This window comes from Macrosteles quadrilineatus, unplaced genomic scaffold (assembly GCF_028750875.1).
Source record: "Macrosteles quadrilineatus isolate MER2022 unplaced genomic scaffold, UCM_ALF_1.0 Scaffold_4__1_contigs__length_99947679, whole genome shotgun sequence".
Lineage (NCBI taxonomy): Eukaryota > Metazoa > Arthropoda > Insecta > Hemiptera > Cicadellidae > Macrosteles > Macrosteles quadrilineatus.
The window spans coordinates 71,809,240-71,832,543 of record NW_026542597.1 but is presented as its reverse complement, the minus strand read 5'-3'; the positions used below and the strand labels follow the sequence as shown (position 1 = coordinate 71,832,543).

At 36.3% G+C, this 23,304-nt stretch overlaps 1 protein-coding gene across 1 annotated transcript in view; it reads left to right on the top strand.

The window, feature by feature from the left end:
- The window catches only part of LOC128993343 (aryl hydrocarbon receptor protein 1-like), a 135,474-nt gene extending 116,138 nt beyond the window's left edge, over positions 1-19,336 (top strand). The window contains exons 5-11 of the mRNA XM_054417183.1: positions 7,218-7,427; positions 9,495-9,682; positions 11,284-11,390; positions 12,316-12,457; positions 13,011-14,267; positions 16,566-16,667; positions 19,160-19,336. Of these exons, the coding sequence (XP_054273158.1) occupies positions 7,218-7,427; positions 9,495-9,682; positions 11,284-11,390; positions 12,316-12,457; positions 13,011-14,267; positions 16,566-16,629 (1,968 nt within the window). The 3' untranslated portion in view covers positions 16,630-16,667; positions 19,160-19,336. The remainder of the gene's footprint in view (positions 1-7,217; positions 7,428-9,494; positions 9,683-11,283; positions 11,391-12,315; positions 12,458-13,010; positions 14,268-16,565; positions 16,668-19,159) is intronic.
- Positions 19,337-23,304: the final 3,968 nt, after the last annotated feature.

The window sequence follows — 23,304 nt, the reverse complement described above, 5'->3', positions numbered from 1 at the left end:
ACATTGACAATCTAATGTAATTAAGCGGGGGAGTGGGAGTCTGTCATCGGTCCATGTCCGCAGGTCCGCGGCAACGGGGGTAATTACCGCGCGATGCAGTGCGCAGTACCGCCATTAGGGACCGCGGAAACGAACCGAGATACACAGACCTGCATTGGGGAGTGGGAATGCATCACCATAGAAATACGTTCAAGTCAAGAATAAGTGTAAAAGTTAAAGGAACTGACTACATTGAATAAATAATAACATTTTCCTACAGTCACCCGACAAAGTTGGCTTCCCTGTACTGTTTATAGTACAGAAAGCTGCTAATTGCTGCATAGTTATACTTTGCCGTACGGTTTATACTTTGCCGCACGGTTTATACTTTGCCGCACATCAGGATTCCAACCAAACAACACAAAACAGCGTGGTTTTATTATGCACGTAATCCGTGTACGCTTGGAAATAGGTTGGCAACACTTAAAGATAATAATACTATGAACAGCTGATTGACTATTATAACTACGATTTAACCTGTCATTTCGTGTTTATAGTTTTGGTATTTTTGAACTTTCTGGACTTTTCTTTTAAACGTTTTTAAAACATTCCTACGGTCTTAATAAACAAGAAAATACCTTTAAAGCATTTTTTTTTAGGCGCGGAAACCACTTCAAATTACAAAAACATACGGAACTATATTCTCAAAAGACGGAGCACATTTCTTGCCGAGGAAAAATAGCGGAGTGATACGGACCACGGGTACTACTTTCTCCAGGGCACCATTTGTGTAATTGTGTTGCTAGCTGAACCTAAAAACGTGTTGTATAGTGTTTGAAAGACTAATTATTTATGTTTTATAGTGACTGTAGGAAAAATATAATGTGTAACACGAGTGAAAAAGGCCTTTGCTGCACTCGAGATCATTCCGCACTCGCCTGCGGCTCGTGCGTAAACATTGCTCTCGTGTGCAGCAAAGTGCCACTTTCACCACTAGTTACACAAATAACTATTTCAGGCAACAATAAAATCAGCTGATTAGTTTGTAAACATGCGTTGACTTTCACAACAGCTGGTATTAAAAGTTTTAATGGCCATTTTGTTTTATGAATCTGAAAAATTTCATAACTTGTTTGTAGCTTTATCTAGTTGTCATAAATGTTTGTGCAAAGTTTTAATTTCGTATATTTAACCATTTTTATGAGAAAATAATAAAGGAAAAAACAAAGTGGCGGCTGTCAGAGTATTTAAGGACTTCCTTCCAGACATTTTAAATGTGATATTTGGATATGTTTATTATCATATTTAAAACACGAATTCTGAAACACCCTGTGTAGAGAAGTGTTGCGTTTGATGTTTTTAGAGACTAGTTTAAAGAGTAATGTTGGTTTTGTCTAAGTTAAGATATATCACAAGGTATGAATTAAGATGTATAATTTTAAATTTGAGTACCGAGAGACTAATAAAAAAAATGCTGACTACCAGCTGTTTCATTAGTCAGAATAACTTAATTAAAGTCCAATGATCAGTGTCAGCTGGGTCCAGTTTCGAACCATCACAAATCTACTGACCTTTCTCAGTCCGATCCGTCGACCTTTTGATTTTTATGCGAGCAATATAACCTCACAAATACATTACGATATGTTCTGTGTCCTTGCAGTGGTTCCAAAGCTAATCCTGGTTAATAATTTGACGGTTTCTATCAACTGTATCACATTCAATTCGTGATTTTCTCGAGTTTTATCAACGATGGTCATATTTGAGACATCTCGACGACGCATATTGGACGACACAACTAAAAGATCATTACGCAGCTTGTTGTTTCAATGCTAAGCATTACCATTGAGTATAGACGTACACTCAATGGCATTACACAAAAGCTACAATTTTCATCGATCGTACACTTAATCCAACAATTTCACACATCACAATTCCCTCTTTCGCGCTAACCAGATCAATCAACACCGTCATAACCATCGTCAATAACTCCTAATAGCCCTTCCCACGGTCTGTAAGGACGATAACATCGTATAAATCGGTTGTTTATTTGTAGTCGGCACCCAGCACCCCAGTGGTGTCGGCACTTGTACCCTCAGCGGCTATAAACCCACCAGTTAACTAGCCTTGGTCAGCGGGTCATCTGCTAATGTCTACATCCACTACATCGTAATCAGTATAAACCCCATTCTTAACGCAGTCGGAGCCGTCAGACTGCGCTTATCATGTGAGTAGGTTCTGTGTCAAATCGCTTGAGAGACTACCGGGCTTATGGGCTGTTAACTACCCAGGTGACACATATTAAAACGTGGTTAGTTCAGGTGCTCAAATCTGTTGATCCGATTTTGTGTGAATTTTTTGATTACTCAAATCACAACAAGATGAGTGCATGTTGACTGGTCTGTCGGATGCGTTTTGTCACGTTTGTTACTGAATGAGATCAGCTGTTTCTTAGGTTTGGATCATTTAAGCACAATAATTATCAAGGACACTAGGGTAAATTTTTGAACTTCAAATAGATCTGTTGTTGAATGAAAGATATTTTCGAACCCAAACAAAGCTGTTTGAGCTGGAAGTACTCAAAGTTAGGCTTAGTTTGGCTTTAAGGGATCGAATAAAAGAGAATCCCATGTTTTCAGCTGAAACCCTCAGCAATAGTGTGCATTACAATGCTCTTTAACATGGCACCTTTCTAAACATCTGAGAGTTGTATTTGTATTCAGAAGATGTGATTGTCAGTATTCTGATGTGAATTTTGTAAAGTATTCTTTAAATACAAATTCCTACAAATCTTCACTACGTCTTTTTATCTCAGGTCAAAATGAGAGGAAACTCGAAATTATAACAAGTAAAATTCTATGGTGTATATCTTGAAAAATAAATCAACTGTACTCCTCCAACGAGTAAACAGTCTGTCGAATACCAATTCAATCTTAATAGCAGATTTTAGATTTTCAAATAGAGTTGTAATTAGAACAAATTCAAATGTAAATTCAACAAATTAAATAAAGAAATCTGGTACAACGCAAAAAAAGACATCACAGATTCTCCGTACTTTAAATGGGATCAACAGGTGGAAAAACGAAGAGGTTCCAGGCAAAATCAAACAAATTCCAAAATTGAGAAATTGACTTAACCCCACAAGAAAAAAACTATTGCTCAACGGAACTTGTCTTCCCCACTGAATCTTTGTCCAGCGTGTGAACTCTGCAAGCTATCCTTGTTATATTTTACATAGATCCTAGTTTTCAATCTTCAAATTAGCAGAACAAATATGAGCGCTCGCCTTGTTCACCGCTCAGCAGCAAATTGTAGGTGTGCCGTAATTGGAGAACACGGCATCAAATAAATTTGCCCACGGTCTGCTTCCTCGAGCAGGCTTATTAGCAAAATCTGCCTCTGCCTGGATTATAACCATTACACTGTGAAACTCAAGGCGGGATTTGTCAGTTGTGAGATTTGCCTCGGTGAGTTTAGCTATGAGTTTCTCGCCTGTTCCTTTTTGCACTCCTAGAACTGAAAAATGAGCTTAGTTGAACAATAGGATTTGCTTGGTCTAAATTATTGTGTAAACTAGGATGTTCTTGTCATCCGAAGACTAAAAGTGAGATTATAAAGTAGTAAGATATGACACATTTAGAAGCAAAGGAGTACCAACACTTAAGTTCATTGTTCGATATGGCATGATTTGTCATTCAAATCGCCCATTTCAGCGTTAAGTCTTTATTTGATTTGGGCATGTTTCTCCTAAAAAGTGATATGGCAAGCACATTTCAGATTTAATATGACTTTGGGCATGACTTGATTTTTTATGGTGGATCCATGATGATCAAGTAAGGCATTTGAGCAACAGAAATTGCTATTGTGTCGAGGATTCCACAAGTCAACAAGTACCAAACCTCTACATGATTCTTGCAAATATTTTACGTTTAAATAATCTAGTGCAAACTTGTGATATCCTCAATGTTATCACCCAAATTATAACAATTATCTACCAACTTTTGATCTTATTGTTTTTTAAACTGTTTTTCACTCTTCCATATCTTTTCAAATATCTCTGCCAGCATCATTATCCCAACCTCATCGTCAATCTTCAAGCTCCTTTCCGGCTTGTTCATAACCTCTCTCCTATAACGTGCATAGTTCCCGATGTTCCTGTCATGCTTTTTTCAGATTCTTTATATCATCCATCGTTTCGAACCCTACTTTCTCCTGTTCCTTAAAATAATTTTCAAATCCTTCAATCCCTTATCACTTCCAAACTTTTTTCCAACATTTCAGTACCCCATAGTATTCAACTTTTTGTTTGACTCTTCTACAGCATCGTTGTAATGATTTGCACACTTTCCTACCTAAGCCTATCCTTCAGCATTTCCATGGTGTTCAACTCCTAGTGTTCTCCAGCTTCTCAATTTCCATGTGAACCTGCAGCGGCTTCGTCTCTCGGACGTTTGACAGTTATCCTCATTACCGCAGGTTCCCGCGCTTCGGTAATGTCAGCTGCATGACACAGTCGTACCAACCATCAACCGCCACCGTCGTGAAGTTACTCAACTTCACATTTTAACGCTCATCAAAACGTGTTTTACTCACAACTTCACGATAGAAAGATTAGTGTAACGGCGAGAGAAATGTGTGTCAAAACAATTCAACTTTTTGTGAATGACATTTTTCGGGATTTTAAAGATTTCTTGGAGTATTAGTGAATTTTACTCCAATTTACGATACATTATTTGATCACTGGTATAATATAAATTACTTTACAGTCAGTAATTCACGTCTCACTCCTTAAAAAGTGCGTGCAAAAGGATCTCTCCAGGGATTTACAAAAAAATCTTGAGACAGTTATCTTTGTATGAAGGCAAACATTTTTTACTTTTAACGTGCCTAACATTAAACTATCCTAGAGATTTTGTGAGCGAGTATTTCATGGGAAATTCTCAAAGACTGAGATAATTTTCAGTATTTTATTTTCTTATTTTTGTCTATATTGAGCCATTGCGTCATGGTATTTTTACACAGCAAATTACAATTTAGAATTGGCTGGATTCAAACCCAGCGTCTAGGATGGAAGTCATGTGCTCACACCACACCTAAATATTCGGAGTCTGACCAGATTCGGACTTAAATCTGAAAATTGAACAAAATTATGATTATTTAATCAGACTGCTTCAGAAACTGATCATAAACTAAATCAAAAATCGTCCTATTTCCTGATTAGGTCTGAATTTTTTTATCTGAATAATCAGAACCTGAAATAAAATCTTTATTTGTGCTAGACCAGCGTACCATTCTACTTGCTCAATCTTCATCACTGGGTTGTATCTTTGGCTGTTGGATACAGAAGAAGACATCCCATCTATATGGATCAGCTGTCGCCAATTTTTACTAAAAAATAATGTAGTTGTGTGAGCCAGTCACAGATTGCTCTAGTGTTGTTGTATTAATAGTCAAAGGTTGTATCCGAACCCCCTTCTCGCAGAGTTGCCGGTTCACAGTCTATTTGATTACGATGTTTATATTAAAAGTCGGAAATAAGTAGATTTTGGGTGTGGTGCTAATTGCTAGAAAATAAATTAGAGTGTCAGACTTGTGTGTAAGAAACGGGTTTAATCCCCGCCACATCCACAAACATTTGAACCTTTTGATTTTGAGTTTTCCCGTAGCAAGATGAAAATTCTTCACCCCACTAAACTCAAGAACAACGCTCCAATCAACGTATCGTCTCAAGAACTTTCACCAAAAACCTAACAATCAAAACACTTTACACCCAAAGCCAAAATAGCCCCACATCGCTGCACGATAAACTACAAGAGCCTAGTTAGTTAGGCAGCGGGTAATGGAGACATTAACATGAGGACGCGTGGACGTTGTTTACATTTCAATAATTTGTAGTACTTATATAACACTTGTCATCCTAGACCCCGGGGTGCCCAGAACATACTAATCTGTGAACAATACACTATGCTTTTTGTGGCTGTATTTTATGTGGCGTCCTTTATTGGGCGCGGCGCAGCGACGAAGGTCGGGTGTTTTGGTTTTTGGGTCAGTTGAATAATCGGATTGATAAGTTTAGTCCTTTGCTGTGTGGTGCTTGGTTTAGGTTTTGTATTGTATTTCAATACTTAATGTTTTGTTTGTAGAAGTTTTAGATCCGATAATAATCATAACTATAATCCATCTTAGGTTATTACAAACAATCTCAGATTCGATTTAGCAACTTCATGTTTCTAGGACCAATTGTGTTTTGTTTAGAACATGGCGAGTATGGATTAGTAATGACAGTCTGCTCGACCAGTATGTATAGACAGGTCCAGACATAGGTTGTTCATGATGTCTATACACGCAGCCTACGTAATACTCAAGTCTATTGTCCATAGCAAGCCATAAGTCCCCATTATGACCCCAGATGAGATTGGACCTGAGTAATTGGAAAGTAATTGAGCAGAAACAAAGGATTTGGTTTACGATGCGTATGAGAGTACAATATGTATAGAGTAAACCGTGCTAACTCTCTAGTATTCAAGTACAGTACTTGTTTGTAGTAAACAATCTCAATTATTCATTATTTATTATTTGTACATTTTTAGCATTGGACCACAAAAAAGGTTGAAAAGACCTCTTTTAGCGTCATTTTCCCCTCATCATGCGACCATTTGTTTCTAAGTGTTAACCTAAAAGTTTATTTTCAAGATGAATGAGCTATATAAAATTCCTCTTCGTCCCTGGGGATTCGAAGAGTAGCCAAAAAGTACTCTAATAAATGGACAACAAAATTTACGACAATATTGTTTTATGGAAATTAATGATAGCGGACCCATAGTGTTAAAAATTTAATAGACCTTTATGTGAGTACACAGAACACCTCCACCTTGACCTCCTTACCATGCACTTGCCCTTGGCGCATTTGTCTGACATAGAGGCATCGTTATATTTACTTCTACCTTCTCCACCGTCCACCTCCACGGTACTCCACCTCAAACTCTACCACCACCTCCACCTTGACCTCCTTACTATGCACTTGCCCTTAAAGGCGCATTTGTCTTACATAGAGGCATTGTTATATTTACTTCTTCCTTCTCCACCGTCCACCTCCACGTACTCCACCTCAAACTCTACCGCCACCTCCACTTTGACCGAAGACTTAACCTCCAGGTCCATCTCCCACCTCCACCTACTAAGTCTCTCTAACCGCTACCGCTTGATATTCGACTACCCTAACCTTGTCTACTTGTTGACAGTCGGACATCGTCCACCAGTCGGTGTACGAACTGGTACACTCCGAGGATCGGGAGGAGCTTCAACGTCAACTCATGTGGAACTCCTACCTCCCCGCGGAGTCTGCGGGGTTGACCCTACAGGAGGCCCTGCAGCCGGACAGACTGCACCTCCTGGAGCGATCCTTCACCGTGCGCTTCCGCTGCCTCCTGGACAACACCTCCGGCTTCCTGGTGAGTTGATGGCTTCCATTGAATATTCCTATAGGTTACATTGAAAAGTTAAAGGTTGTAACTGTGGAAGTTGAATGTTCAGAGAACTTTCTGTTCCAATAGAAGGTCTCGAACAAGTTGATGTGTTGGATGTGCTGATAGTGATAGTTAAAAAGTTGCAATTTGGAATGTTCTATCGAGGGTTCTTTTGATGTGTTTTGGGCTCAACAACTTCTTGGTAAGTTGAAGCTTGAGGTCATAGAATGTGCCAGAGAAGTGTTATGGCTTCAAATTACTTGAGAAATGAAATGAAAAAAAAAATGAAATGAATATCCTTTATTTCAACAGGCAAAGTCCTTGAGCATAAGGACGTGAAGAAATTTGATAAAAAAGGAACACATAATTGAATAATGTATCGTCTTTGGCTTACTACTTTTTTTCTAACATCTCAAAAAGTGCCATTTAAGTAAGGAATCACTACCAAATATTATTAACTGTTGTCGATTTCTTTGTTGAACGAAACTTATCTAAGAAATTGTGGAGGGGCTTTTACAATGTGTCTTCAAAATGTGTTTACCTATTCCGTGAAAATAATTAAATTTTCAGTACCATCACTTCATACAACCTACATCTAAAGTCACCTGACTCAAGTCATACAGCGTGTGTCATGTTTTATAGTTGTATATGGGAAATTTAGGATTTAATTCTGTGAACAGTCGCCTTCAATTTACTGACGCAATTTGCAGGACACCCACGTTTTGTAGGTTGTCGTTTGGTTTTCGGTCAGGGGTTTTGTTTTATTTCCTTATTTTCAAACTGTGCATGCCATGTTACGTAGGTCGTAGGTCTATGTTGTTAGCTAAAATTAAAATTCTCATTGGCGAAATTGAAATTACAATGTCTCTGTTGACAAGACTTTCCTTCTTTAGTTTATGTTACTAAATGAAATAAATTTATGAAATATCTGTAACAATAGATATTGTGTGAGTTTTAAAGGAATAAAGACTCTTCATAAATTCAGGTGTTAACAATATGTGAAACAAAATAAGTGGTTCGGTTTAACCCTTGTGCTTTAACTTTTAAATGGCCAGGCTTTTCAGATGACAACGTTTGGGACATAAGAAACTGCCGAAAGCGGCTTCATGCGTAGGTTTAAAGTGTTTAAATAACAGTTTTATTGTATTTCATTCGTATTTTATTTTCATCACCCGATGATGATCGTAAAATTATACAACCTTATTTCACAGGTGGTGAATTTAATTTACCATTTAAAAGTTTACCCGTGCAAAGAGCAAGCAAAACAACTAGTACAATGCTCGATTTCGAGCAATCCCGAGGCACACTTCGGGTCAGTCCGGTACTGGTCCAAATGGACGTATCGCCGTTTCCGTTAAGCCGCCGCTAATCTCTATAATCTCTCTAATAGCGCATCTCTCGGCGGAAGCGGTGCGAAACCTTCAATCAAACGCTTCCTGAAATGTTTACGCTTAACAGTTTAATTTTTATTTTAAGACGGTCTCGAAATTAGACACGAGTTTTTTGGCCAATTGAACTCGTAGTGTCTTTCAATTTAAATACAGTATGATGGAGAAGACGAAGACGGGTAAGTGTAGATAGGTGGAGAAATGTTTCGTGGCAGTTGTATCAAATCTAGGATTTTTAAAAAACTTTTAGGCTATGAAATAAGGATTTCTTAGATAATGAATCAGTATCTGGTAGGGCTATGTGTTGGGTGGTTGTAGGATGGATATTTTAGCCTAAACCAGGAAACACCTACAATGGATGGAAGAGAGGGGGGGGGGGGGGCAACCAAAAGTTTCTTCTCCAAACCCAGAGGTTTCTAAAGTTTCTATCCTCCAATTCCTCAACCAGGCCATTTGATTTTTAAAAATTCAAAAGTACAGTGTCTTATGAAAATAGTAAAAGGGTTGGTGTACATAACTGTCAATTCCGAGCATACTTTTGATTCTACACAATTTACTTTTTTCACCATTACGAGTCATTGTCACAAATATAGAGAATTTGTAAAAACCGCCAAACATTCAACAATTTTAATACAAACAAATTTAATTTTCCAATTTTTTCCAGCGCCTCGACATACGGGGGCGCATCAAGATCCTGCATGGACAGAACCGCAAGACAGAGGAGCCCCCTCTGGCTCTCTTCGCGATCTGCACCCCCTTTGGGCCCCCCTCGCTCCTGGAAATCCCCCATAAGGAGGTCATGTTCAAGAGCAAGCACAAGCTGGATTTGGCCCTGGTCTCTATGGACCAAAGGTAAGTAGCTAAAAAGTAATCGTTTCAGACTTCAGTGTGAAAGAACAGGTTTGATCAGTGGTATATCCAAAATACAATTTAAGGGGCTTGAACTGCTTTCCATGATAAGCGTAGTATCATTGACTTTATATCTAAACTGTTTATATCTAACTGTAGATATAAAGTCAATGGTAGTATTCTCTATTACAAAGTTTGACCGAGCCCAGATTTCTGTGGATGGGTTGTGTTGCTAGTATAATACTGTAATACTTTCTTATTAAATGACGACCACACAAAGTAGGTATTTTAAGCCCAGTATGAATGGAGATGAGTGTAGGATGAGTGGCGCGATCTTGTAGTATTGTTAGTGACTAAGGCCGACATTCCTTGGACACAGCTGTTAATTAATAGCCAGTAGGTATCTTGTACTTTGGTATAAGAGGTATATGTTTAACCTTTGGCATATCCAATAACATTTTAGCTGTTTGACCCGCTTTCCACGAAAAGCGTTTTAAATTCTCTCTTATAAATGCTAATGGTGATTCAAAAAGATTAGTATTAGCTTTGGTATTAGTTTCCTTGTAGCAGCAAACCTAGGTACTCGTTAAACCTATAATGTTTTTTAAATCAATTTAATTGAAATTCAATTCAGATTCAATGAATTCAATTTAGTCAGCAGGATTGCTACGGTGGAGGTATTAATTCTGTTGATAGAGTGTGTGAAGATTGTTTCAAATAATTCAAACAAATTCTGCTTTCACTAAAGTGATCTAAAAATAACTACAGTATTACAATTTTCTACAAACAATTATATGTTTGCTACCTTTAGCATACAGTAGTTAAATCTCTGGAATAATTCCAATTAATTTTTGAAAATAACATCAACAAAAGCAAACATAAATAAATGCAAATGGTGATTCAAAAAGATGATTTTAATAAACTAATGAAGTAAACATCACATCATGGACCAGATATAAGTTGATTTGGATTCAAATTGATCTGAAGAGCAAGCTGAGTTGAGAGTGTGTGTAGCTGGAATTTTGTTTTTGCTTCTCTTATTTGATTTGTCAGATGAAGTGACTCACAGAAGCCCTTGTTGGTAAATAAATTGTACTTTGAATGGTCCAGCATTGTTGAAAAGTTTATACAAAAGGGTAATGTGTCTACAAAGTGGAGCTAGCATGTATTGCTTTATCTCTCTGGTGGATTTTACTTTTTTAAAAACAGTACGGTATTTGAATGCTTTACTTTCTTTACTTTAAGCCAATTCAACTAAGTTTTTTTTCTCACACTTGACACTTAATGTCAAGCGCAAAAAGTCTACCTAAGATGATGACAAGTCTTAGAGTGAAAGGAAATTTTTGGAGCGGCAGTACTTGAAGGAAATGGGATGATATAAGTAAACTCTGGGTTGTATAAAAGGAAACGTTTTTGTCTAAAGGCTTTAATGCAGACAAACAGACTTTTACGTTAATATAGGACATGTTTAAGTAAGAAAATTTAAATCTAATGAGATATTGGTTCGAGCAATCAAGTTAACACACCTTCCTGGTTTTGACGAGTGATGTTGTACATTTAATATGATTGTTTTACTTTTGCACTGATGTATGTTTTTGTTCCAGGGGGAAAATGCTCCTCGGCTACACTGATGGTGAACTTGCCAACATGGGAGGTTATGATCTAGTCCACTTTGATGATCTCGCATACGTAGCTAGCGCACACCAAGAATGTACGTGGTTGTAATTCTTATTTACTAGTTAAAACTAACTCTACGGATACAAAACAATATGTCAGGGAAAAATAGCAGATTATGTCCAAATCTAACAGAAAATGGAAAATAACAAAAAATATCGTCCATTTTAAATGCATTGGGATTGAAAAAGTCAGCTTTGTTTACATTAAATATGTGATTACTAAATGTATTATAATTTTTATTCTACTTTTAATTCTGTCGATAGACTGTGTGAAGATTGTTTACTTATCAACAAATATTCTGCTTTCACTAAAGTAATCCAAAAATAACTATTACAATTTTCAACAAATACTTATATGTTTGCTGCCCTTAGAGTTAAACCTCTGGAACGATTCAAATTATTTATTGAAAATAACATCGAGAAAAGCAAACAAAGAGACTGTCGTTACTAAAAAGATACAGTGTACAGGGATATCTATCTTGACACATGAGTTTGTTTAAATATTACAACAATTTGTTTTACATTTGAGTTTTTTATGGACTTATGACCATACAAATCCACTAGTATTTTTTGTCTCCGAATAAATCTGATGATGTCTGGTATAAAGAGTCAAAATCCACTACAAAATATAAAAAATAACTCATAAATATTTATCATTGTAAAAGTGTACAGTTTAAATGTAAATATATCTAATATTGTTACAAGATGTAATTTTATTGGATTAGAAACCAAATAGGCATTTTTTGTTGTGTTTTGTGACAATTTAGAACCACAGCTGATTTCTTTCCATACATTGTAAGACAAGTGGATATAGTTCGGCCGCTTAGAAAGCGACCTACTCCAGCATTGGTTTAGCATTAGCACGCAGGTCGTTTTCTAAGCGGCCGAACTATAGTATTCTATCTAACATGTTTTTAAGAGTATATGTAATATGTATGCTTCATCCAAGATGATTTACAGTACTCAAAACTGGGGCGTCAGGGATGATCGCCTATCGGTTCCAAACTAAAGACGGGCAATGGCAGTGGTTACAGACGAGTTCGCGGTTAGTCTACAAGAACTCTAAACCAGACTTTGTCATCAGCACACATCGTCCACTCATGTAAGTCTGGCATCAAATTCCTATGTTCATAAAATGCCATAGGACTATAACTATACCAAATAAAACATAACTATATGAGTTCCTTAGGCAGTATATAAAGTAGAAACCACAAAATTATACATGGATGGACAACACACATCGTAGTTTTGTCTATAACCTGTTCTAAATTGAACTAAGTTTTTTTTTCTAGGTAGTTCTAATAAGAGAAAATGTTTTTAAAATGCAGTATTTTTATGTATTCTTATTTTTTGTACATAGAAGAAAAGAGACATTACTCGTTAAGTGCTTACCTATCCAAGTATATTTGATTTAATGTGGCAAAATAAAAAACTAGAGTGATTTAAAGCAGTTTCTATGACATGAATTTGGTGTTTTGTCTGTAGTAAACTTGGCTAGATATAATTTATCAACAATATTATAACATGTATATTAGGTTAACACTATTTTGTAAAAGATGTACTTAGGTACAAACAGTAGATAGAAAAATACAAATAAAAATATTTAAATTCCATTTGCTGAGAGAATTAAACAAGTTGATGGTTGTTGTTTGTAGGGAGGAGGAGGGCAGAGATCTGTTAGGTAAAAGAACGATGGATTTCAAAGTAAGTTATCTAGACGCTGGTCTGACCAACAGTTACTTCAGCGACTCAGATCAGCTGCTCAGCACGTCTACCAACCACTCGAGTCCGTCAAACTCTTCCGTCCTCGGTGGATCAACATGTTCCACACCTCAACGGCTCAACCGGAGGTACAAGACGCAGTTGAGAGACTTTCTGTCCACCTGTAGGACAAAACGTAAACTGGCTAGTCACCACACGAGTCCTGTAGCTGTGCCGAACACGCCAGTGGGGGGAGTGGGGGTAGGTGTGAGTGTAGGGGTGGACTATATCGCGGACACTAGCGCTGCGGCTGCAGTGGCAGCAGCGTACAACATGTACAGCACGCCGTACCCTGCGACACCAGCGACAGACAACGTCTACATGGGTCACTCAGGGAACTTCCACCAAGGACTGTACGACAATAGGTTCCTCACCACCACAGAGAACCTGTTCCACCAGTACAGACCGTTGGGGACGTATTACACCGAGTACCATCACCCTACCACGCCCTACGTATCCAACGGCTTCCTGGATATCTCTCCGAGAAGTAGCCTTCCGACCTACGAGACTTCTCCGGTACATCAACTAGCAAAGAGTTCCGACTGCGATAAATTATACGGTTGCCATCAGTCGGTGGAACAGAAGTACTCGCCGGTGATGGACACTCGAGGGTACGTCACGGGGAAGTGTTCGGACTACATGACACCCGTAGTGACAGTGCCTCTGTGCGACCTGCAGGGTAAAAAAGGTGGGAAAAGTGTCGATAATATTTCTCCCGTTGTTTCGTCACCTTCGGTTGGGAACGGTTTAGTTACGCCTAAGTTAGAGGACATTAAAAGCGATGTAAATATGTTACATTACACTCCGACGAGCGAAGCGCCCCGTCAGACCGTGTTGATGTGGGGTAGTGGGGGCAACTCGACGTTGAACCACACGCCTACCTCGTCGACCGGGAGTTGTAGGAGTCCTTCGGGAGACCCTGGGACGCCTCTGATGCCCAACGGAGTGTCGTCTCCCTACCTCCAGGACAAGAAGTATGTCCCTGGCAACCACGACCCGCTCAAGTCTCTCGCAGAGATGAACTCGATGAACGAGAGCAAATGGAAGCCGGACACGCCTCCCAGTCCCAAGTACTACCAACAGCACTATAGTGAGAGTGGCTCAGAGGTATGGCCACCACATCACCAGTACTATCCTTACCACCATCACCAGTGAGTGCTATACACTTTCTATGTATATATAGAGTATTAACATCACTATGACCAGGTTGATCTAACAAAATTGTTGTACAGCGTAAGGAATATACACACTGAATCATCCTAAATTATCCTTGATAAAGATTACAATTATTACAAATCATTGTGCAATGAGAAATGAGAAATATATTTTACTTGCTAAGATAAATTTCAATAAGCTAATTTGTTTTTACTGAAACTGTTAGAGCTGTGGAATGGGTAGTGTATGTAGAAGGACATAATTAATAATTTGAGAAAATGAGGTGTAATATTTTTAACATTGTAACCGGCTCCTTATGTAGTTATAAAAACCTGTATGTTAAAATATCAGGATTTAGAGCTACAGGAAATGATCAAAGTGTTTATATTATACTGAAACACAATCTTAATCCGGCATTATAAATCGTAATAATATTGTTAGAACATTTTTTTGTTGATCATTTAAAAATAAATACTTTCTCCTCAAAAATATCAGGGTAAGGTAAGTGGTCATAGTTTTGGAAGATTATTGATAAAACAGCTAGTAGTATTATCTTAATTCATTTCTATACATGTTTTATTATTCAAGGATGTATAACTTACAATAAGATACAGTAACCCAAATATATAAATTTATTTTTTAACATTAAACAAAATATATTTTTCCCTTTATATTGCATTATTTTATTTTTCACTTGCTTTACTAACTGAACTGATCAACTAGGATGCTGTAACTTATTTAAACATTAAAATTTTTTGAACTCTAGGTTAACACATCTGCCAATACCAACATAGAGGGTTTTCAAACAACTACCTGTCGTATTTTTACAACTTTTCTTCACTTTGACCATAATTTTAATCATGAAGGAAGGTATAAAATTAATGTATTTGTATATCAAATGTAAAAAAATATTTTAAAAATTTGCTGTTTTATCGATAAGTAAAAATCTCACGCTATAACATTGCATGCAGCTTTGCATGATTGATATAATTTCTTACTGCACTGCTCTTATATGAATATTTATGCTAATAAACTTTCTTATGGTACTTTTGTTTAGTTCAAGTTATAGAATTTATGAGGCCAATCATGCATATTTAGGTTTTGTAAATATTTTTTCATCACTCTGTATTTGAAAATAGCCCATTCCATACAGCTGAGATCTTCGAAAATTGTCAATTGCCATACAACAAAAAATCAGCTGGCTTTTCCTGAAATGAACATTACTTTCGCTACACAAACAATACTTTGCCTGACATCAACAAAGTTACAACGGAAATTCCCAGTAAGCTTAATAAAAGCGAGCACTACTATTGTAAACGTGTAAAAAGTCATTGTGATAAATTTTTTTATTTTTGCAGTTTGTTGATGTTCAATCAGCTGAATTTTACACTAAAATTAATTGTGCTGCCGTATTGTGTTTGGATTAGAAAAAAGGAATAGGTTATGAAATATATTAGTAATTTTTAAAATTTTGACCAAATAGTTAATTTTTTATCGTGATAAAAAGTATTGTTCAATACTCGTCAGGAAAGTCCCATTTCAGGGTGAGATAGTGTTTTACATGCGACTCGAAAGTAGTGAAACCAATATACCAATCAATACATTTACTAGATAACTCCTAGGAAAGTTAGGGTTGATCAGCTAAAGGATTTAATAACATTGTAATGGGGAGTGAACTATTTTTGTCATTATTTTCCTAATTTGTATGTATTTTCTGGAATAAAAACCTGTTGAATCTGGCTACAGTATAACCCAGAATAAAAAAAAAATTAGAAGAACATGACTTGTTTAGTTTCTTAAGTGTCCAGTGTCTTTCCTAAATTCTTGGTTTTCCAGTGAGAGCAGCGTCAAATCAGTATTTACACTAAGTAGAAATCCAGCTCTGTTTCCCCCATTCTAAGATGGCATGAGACTGGCATTCAGTGTTAATCAACTTTGCTACTGAGAATGCCACGTCTTAGAATGGGCTCATAGTGTACCGATTTGATACGACTCTCACAGAAAAAAACAAGAATATATTGAATTAAATACATTATTTTTCAAAATTTTCCTCAACAATAGATATAGATGACAGCTGTGTATATTTAAAGCTAGGTTACCAATAGATATCCCTATTGCTCAATGGGTAAACAAAACACCTACGCATCTACCACACCCGTTAAAATCAGAATGAAAGCTCTACATTTACTCTCTAAAATCAATGATCGCCAGTGATTTCAGAATGAGAAATCAATGTCTAGACTTTTATACTATTGACTTCCTAATTTTAAAGAATTTAACAGGTTTTTTTGCAGCTCAACGGCAGGAGACCCCCAGATAAACAGGACGGGAGTCCTTTGTTGTCCATCTCTGAGGTGACCAAAACACTCCTGAACCAGTAGCACTATGCAAAACAGGTGAATAAACGCTGTTTGTAAAATTAATGTTGCAAATATAGACAACACGGATCATTTTTTTATTTATTATTTCTTACTTTTGTGATATAAATATTTACACTTTAGATGAGATGGCCACGAGACGGACACACTAGTGTGGGTATTTTTAGGGGGAAGACAAGTGAAGGATGTGTGTTGAATAAAAAAGATGACATCTTTGTTACCATGGTTCTTTAGGCCTGCAAGGATCAAGGACTAGTAGTCTATAGTTTCAAAGCTTCTTCTAACTTTTCTCAGAATCAAATGGGGATCATCTGATCACTATCCACTCACTCACCTACCCAAATATTTTGAGATGACAGTAAGATATTAGACTTAAGATAAAAACAGCTCAGTAATAAGAATTTGTGAGTTGACCAATGGCATATAAGTCCCAGAATTAGCCAGGGGTGGTGGGAATGAGGGCTTTGTCCCCAGCACACAATGTACAAGCAACTGATCTGTAAAAGATAACTTTATGTTTTGATAAAGTGGGAGTGGTTTAGGAGCAGGGTGGAAAGGTGGTTTCAAGTATAGAATTGTTAGAAGACCTGAGTATGAACCAAAACATCCTCTGGTGAATTTTCGTGGGAACTGTTTAGTTAAATTATAGAATAATTTTATCAAGACTGACTTTTCAAAACTACTTGTAATAGAGGTTCTGAGTTACATTGTGATTTAGAAAACAGCCATGTTATTTTGAGACCGTTTTGATAAAATAATTGTTTTATGTAGCCATTTAACTGTATGTGTAATGGTTTTTTAAGTGTATTTGAAAAGTGTACTTGTAATAATTGAGCTTTTCTTGTTATTGAGGGTTGTGTAAACAAATTTTTTTGGTAGGCCTAGTTCCACAGAGAAGTAAGATACATAGGAAACACGCTTATGGGATGTCCGTGAGCTTTCAGCTCTGGTACGGTATGATTCGCCAGACATGTGACTAGCAAGAAAGAGCCTTCCTTCACCATTTGCGTTGTAGTATATGAGAGCAAGGGGCGGTGTTTGACTAGACACCACTTAGGTGTACAGTACCATTGAATGTTTCTTCTGTACACACTGCTTCTCTGCTAGTTCTAAAAACTCCAGATCCATATACATTTCAATACTGTCCAACACTCAATCTTACAATTATATTTATTAGTATTTGAATGACATCTCAGTAAATGTGTAGGTTACTTATTCATATGTATAAAAGTACAAATCAACGGTATCAGCAATCTGATACTCACTTTCTCCCATTAGATAGTGAACAACACTTGTCATGGGTAAGCAGTGGGAGTAATTATTATATTTTAAGGGGAAAATCACAAGAGTTGCAATAACTTTACAATTGTAATTTTACAGCAATTGAGGTTTACAATTTTCAAAGAATTAAAGACCGTACAATGATGAATTTTGATCTAAATCAGTCAAGGTGTTTTTATTATCCAATTTTTCTGTCATTTTATGGGTTTTAAATGGAAAAATTATATAAATTACGATAACTTTTAAACAGTGATATTTAAAGCAATAGGGGTTGTGCCGTTTTGTTTGGAATTGAAAGAACTATATTGTACTAAATTTTAAGCAAAATCGTTCAGGCAGTTTTTGTAAAAAATATATTTTTTGTTATTTTATAGGATTTTTTGGGGGAATCACCATTAAAAATTGAAATTTTATATAAATGTAAAAGAACGCCTGGAGATGCCAAGGATTAGTAGCCGCGTCTTCCAAATGTCATCCAAATCAGACCAAGGGTATGGTCTGTAGCTCTGTACCAACCCACAAACACAAACACGGACCAGTGGCAGATCTAGCGTTATATTTAGGGGGGGAGGGCAAAATTAGAGTTGAAGCCCCCCCCCCCCCCACATCGTCATTGTCTCCCGCGGTTACGGCAAATCCCTGAATAACCCCCGCGGTAGGGGGTAACCGAACATCATCATCGTCCTCCGCTATCACGGCAAGATTATGAACAACTCGCGCGGTACTGTAGACATTATCGTCCATTATCGTAGTCTTCCGTGTTCGCGGCTAAATTCTGACCATCTCCCGCTCCCACAGTCACGGAAAAGTCATCATCGTCTTCGCCGGTTGTGTAGACATTGTCATTGGCAATCGCAGCAAAATTTTGACATTACATGCAGTTAAAAATAAAATTATGCCCGAGGGGGGGCAGTCGCTGCCATCTGTATCCACCACTGACACGGACATACATTTGAAAACATTTTTTTTTTTCAGGGGGACCCAAAACAAATATATCCACCCAAATCTCAAACACAACATTTTGATGAAAACAATATTCTCTCCGTGAACTATATTTTGGGGGAGAATGTAAATAGGTAAGGTACAAGGGTAATAAAAGTTGGATAAGTTTAAAATCCAAATGAAGTACTTATGGGTAACTTTAACTAATTGAATAGCTACACACTTCTTTTGATACTTATGTTGATGTCCCCCAGACTAAAGTATTTGCTTAAGCTTCAAATATTCAGTTTCAGAGCTGCATCGTCTCCGAGGGAGTGAGCCGGACTAGCCAAAGATCATCCAACGCTTTCTGTAAAATAGCAATCAACTCATCTGAATTTAAGTTGTTGTTAATTTTTTACGAATTGTATATTCTATCGATTATTTGTAAAAAATTACCGATATTTTTTGACCGTTTTGTGTGTTTTCTGTGATAAGTGTTTTTGTTTTAGATTAATTATTATTTTGTATTATAGTTCCGATGTAATATATTAAGTACGTTTGTTGTACATTTGTGTAGCTCTATACAAGCAATTAAGTATATTCAGTGCTCGATATTTAATATCTTCCTACTAAAGTTTAATCAAAATACTCAAGTTTTTTAAGTGTCTATATTTTGTGCAATTATTTATAAATTCATCTGCTTCAGATTTGTCATGGCTAAAGTAGACTTTCTCATGAATGTGACTTCTTGAATAAATAACAAATAAGCGACTGCTCGTTAAAGAGCACTTGGTGTTTTATTTCACATTCTCGTACTTGCAGTTCACCCCCTTAAAGGTGATTTGACAACTAGGAATGAAGCATGTCTCTAATCTAGAATTACAAAATATATGAGTTATGGAGCTGGTTTGCCCCAATATTTACCTGTGGTTACACTAAAACAGTATAAAATGTTTTTCCCATGTTGAAATTAAAGCCAGTTTAGGAATGAAAGTGAACGTAGCTACAAGCCTCAACAGAGTTATACTGTTGTAGATTACTTATTCTTCCCTTGGCCAAAAACTGAATGTACAACTTTCTGTAAACTGTGTAGCACCTTTCATGGGTGCCCACAGGGGGGTACTAAAAAAATTGTATACAAACGTAATAACTGAAATGTTCTGCATTTACTTTTATTAATTAGACATTTATAAGAGTTTCATGATGGTCATTACATATAATTTATTTTCAATTAATCTTGAGATACCACTCATACAACACTAAGTATTTAGAAAACAAAACATCAACTTTGGCTGCTACAGGCTTTACTCAACTGTAACTTTATGTTTAACTTTAACTAGCTGTTACCCGCGGGCTTCATCACCCCGTTTGACTTCATAAGTATTAATAAATCTATTGATTGCCGTAACAGGTTGGGTGGCATTTAGAGTGGTTTTCATGGTTACTTCGAAGAACAACATTGGACTTAATAAGCTGTCAGGGCAGAGCCCTAGGAGAGTATTAAAATAAAAGATGACTATCTCCATTAAGCCTGTGGTTATTGTCTGTATTCATGGAGAAAAATCTGCTCAATTGGTCAAGTAGTTTTCGCGTTATTGACATACTCCAAACACTCATATACTAGAGAACCTGTTGCTTGAAATCGAGCAATTGTCAAGTACCGGTATTATACAGGAGTTATTTTTAAACTACAGTAATAACAGTCATAATTTTAGATGAGTTTAAAGGATCCGACTTAAAGCTTATGTAACTAATTGAAATACTCACGCTATTTAATAGCGCTTTGAAATAATAAACGCTTCTTGTAAAAATAAATATTTTATCATTTTTAAAAGCCGGCCTTATTTTAGTGTTTTCTACAAATGTTTCCCGACTTAAAGCTGTTAAACATTTCTCGCATGTATTTATTTGATCTGACAATATGTATGTTTACTTTACCACTGTAACAACATGATGTTTATATTCCTCATGGCTTTTTTTACTTCCAAAATAAGTAGCATAGCATAACTGGCAAAAATTATTCATCTCCCCAAGTGATTGTGTAACTGGATTCCTTACTGTGAGACCAGGCCTCTCTTCTACTCTTCTCATAAGTAAAAGATTTCCTATTAATTTTCTCCTCCTCCTGTTTTCAATATTTCTCCTTTAAACTCAAGAAATTTTCTGTTCTCACATAACCATAGTTATGCAAAAATTGAAGATAGTGTCAAAATTTTAGAATATGAAAAAAAGGAGAAAGGATGGATGTAAAAGAAGAATTACATATATATCTAGCAACAAGAAAAAATGAAAGCAACATCCTTAACATAATGCAAACACAAAATTTAAACCCAATTTATGATAAGATCCAAGAATTAAGACAAAATTAATAATTAAAACCATTGGTATAATGATATTCTTAATTATATAATTTTCCAAGTCAAGATAGATTTAGTTAAAATGTGATTGTATTTATTTTCTTTGTTTACATATTAGATTTAATAACATAGTGAAAGACTGTGACCATGACCTTAGTGTTAAAATGCATCAGTCATTAAAAATAATTTTAAAAAAAGGGTAGGCCTACAATGGTGTATTATTTATTAACTAGTGTACCTGTTGCTCGAATTTGAGCAATGCTAAGTATTACAGGCATTATTTTAAAACGAATAACAGTCATAATTTCTGATGACTTTAAAATATTTGGCTCAAAGATTATGAAAATACTCAAGATGTACATAACAGATCGATATAATCAACATTTAATTTACTGTAAATAGAGTGTTTTCTAGCCTTACTCATAGCTGCAATAGGTTTCCAGACACGTGTCCAAAAGCCTAACAGCACGACTCCCTTCCCCATACCGCCCTGAGCGATAGGGATCATTGAGATTCTCTAACCTTTCCTCTCCCCTTCATGGGCAAGTTTTCATTCCTTTTCTTTCTTAATTTTTGTTTGTTTCTTTTCTTTAATTTTAACGTCATGTAGGCTATCCCTGGTTTTTCCTTAGCTAGTTTTCTAAACGTTTTAATTGTTTCCTTGTAACTTATCATGTTTTATTTACTCAACCCTAGACCTATCTTATCCAAGACTTATTCCTGTTCTCTCCTATTTGTCTCTTGAAGTGAACAATTTATAAATACATGACTCGTGGTTTTTATTTCTTCACATCTACACACTTCCTCTTCCACCCAGTCTCTTTCTGATGTTAGGTATGTAAACGTTCGTTTACCTTTAAAACGTTAACATAAAACACTCTGCTCCCAACGCATTTGCCACTCATCTAATACCTCCTCTCTTCTGTTTCCGATGTAGTCATACCCGCCTCCTTGTCTTCCAAAATCAACAGCTTATGCAGTGATTGTCCAACAGTCCTAAATTGAATGTGAAATCTTCAGGCGGCTGTTGGAGAGCACACTTAAACCCAACACAGAAGGGTGCTTGCTGTATTCGGCTATCAACGTCATATTATTTGTATTTCGTTCTCGTCTACCAGTTTAAATTTGTTGGCCTCCTCCTATTGGCCGTCCTGGTCATCGTCTTATAGTCTCGATTATGTCAAAGGTTTTTTTGGTTATGTTTTGATTTTGTGCAAAATTTTAGTATAACCAGCAGCGGTTTCAAATATTAGTTTCAATTTGAAAGTATTCATCTGTTCAACTTCAAATGTAAACAAACATTTTCTCCATAAGAATAACATAGGAACTTTGAAGGCCACTGGGGCAGAGCCCTGATGGAATACCAAAGTTTTTGTGTTTGATGGCAAAACTACATGCTAAGACCTTTCTATTCTAACGACACCTTGGACATGGTGATCGGTAGCACCACCACTCCAAAACAATTATGACAAAAATATGCCTAGCGTATTAGATATTAATTACAGTAGCCCTACACATGAACAATATCAAATATAATATATATATATATATATGTATAGATTTATATATATATATATATATTACATATTCATATATATATATATATGTGTGTGTGTGTGTCCGTGAACGCGATAACTTGAGTAATTTTTGTCCAATTTTGATGAAATTTGGTTTAAAGGTGTAAGGCAGGATAAACTTGAATGAGATTGCAAACCAGCATGATCGGACCATGGGAACGGGGTTTTATGGGGTAAAAATTGGTTTTTCTTATTTTTGGCCCTCAAAACTTAAAATTTCTCAATTTCTTGAGACCTTTTTAAAGAGTTAAAAAAAAACAAATAATTTAGTATACCAAAGTGTTTGTGTGCGACAATTGGTAACAGAGAAAATTAAAAAAATTGTAAATTTAATATTCCCATTTTATTCTTAAGGAGAATATTGTAAAATGTTGTGGAGTGCTTGTAAATGGATATATTTAGATCGAACTTGGCAATTTTATTTATTTTATACTAAGCTATTAATATTTTACTAAAAAACACCTTTTCTTAGTTTCCTTGTAGCAGCAAACCTAGGTACTCGTTAAACCTAATGTT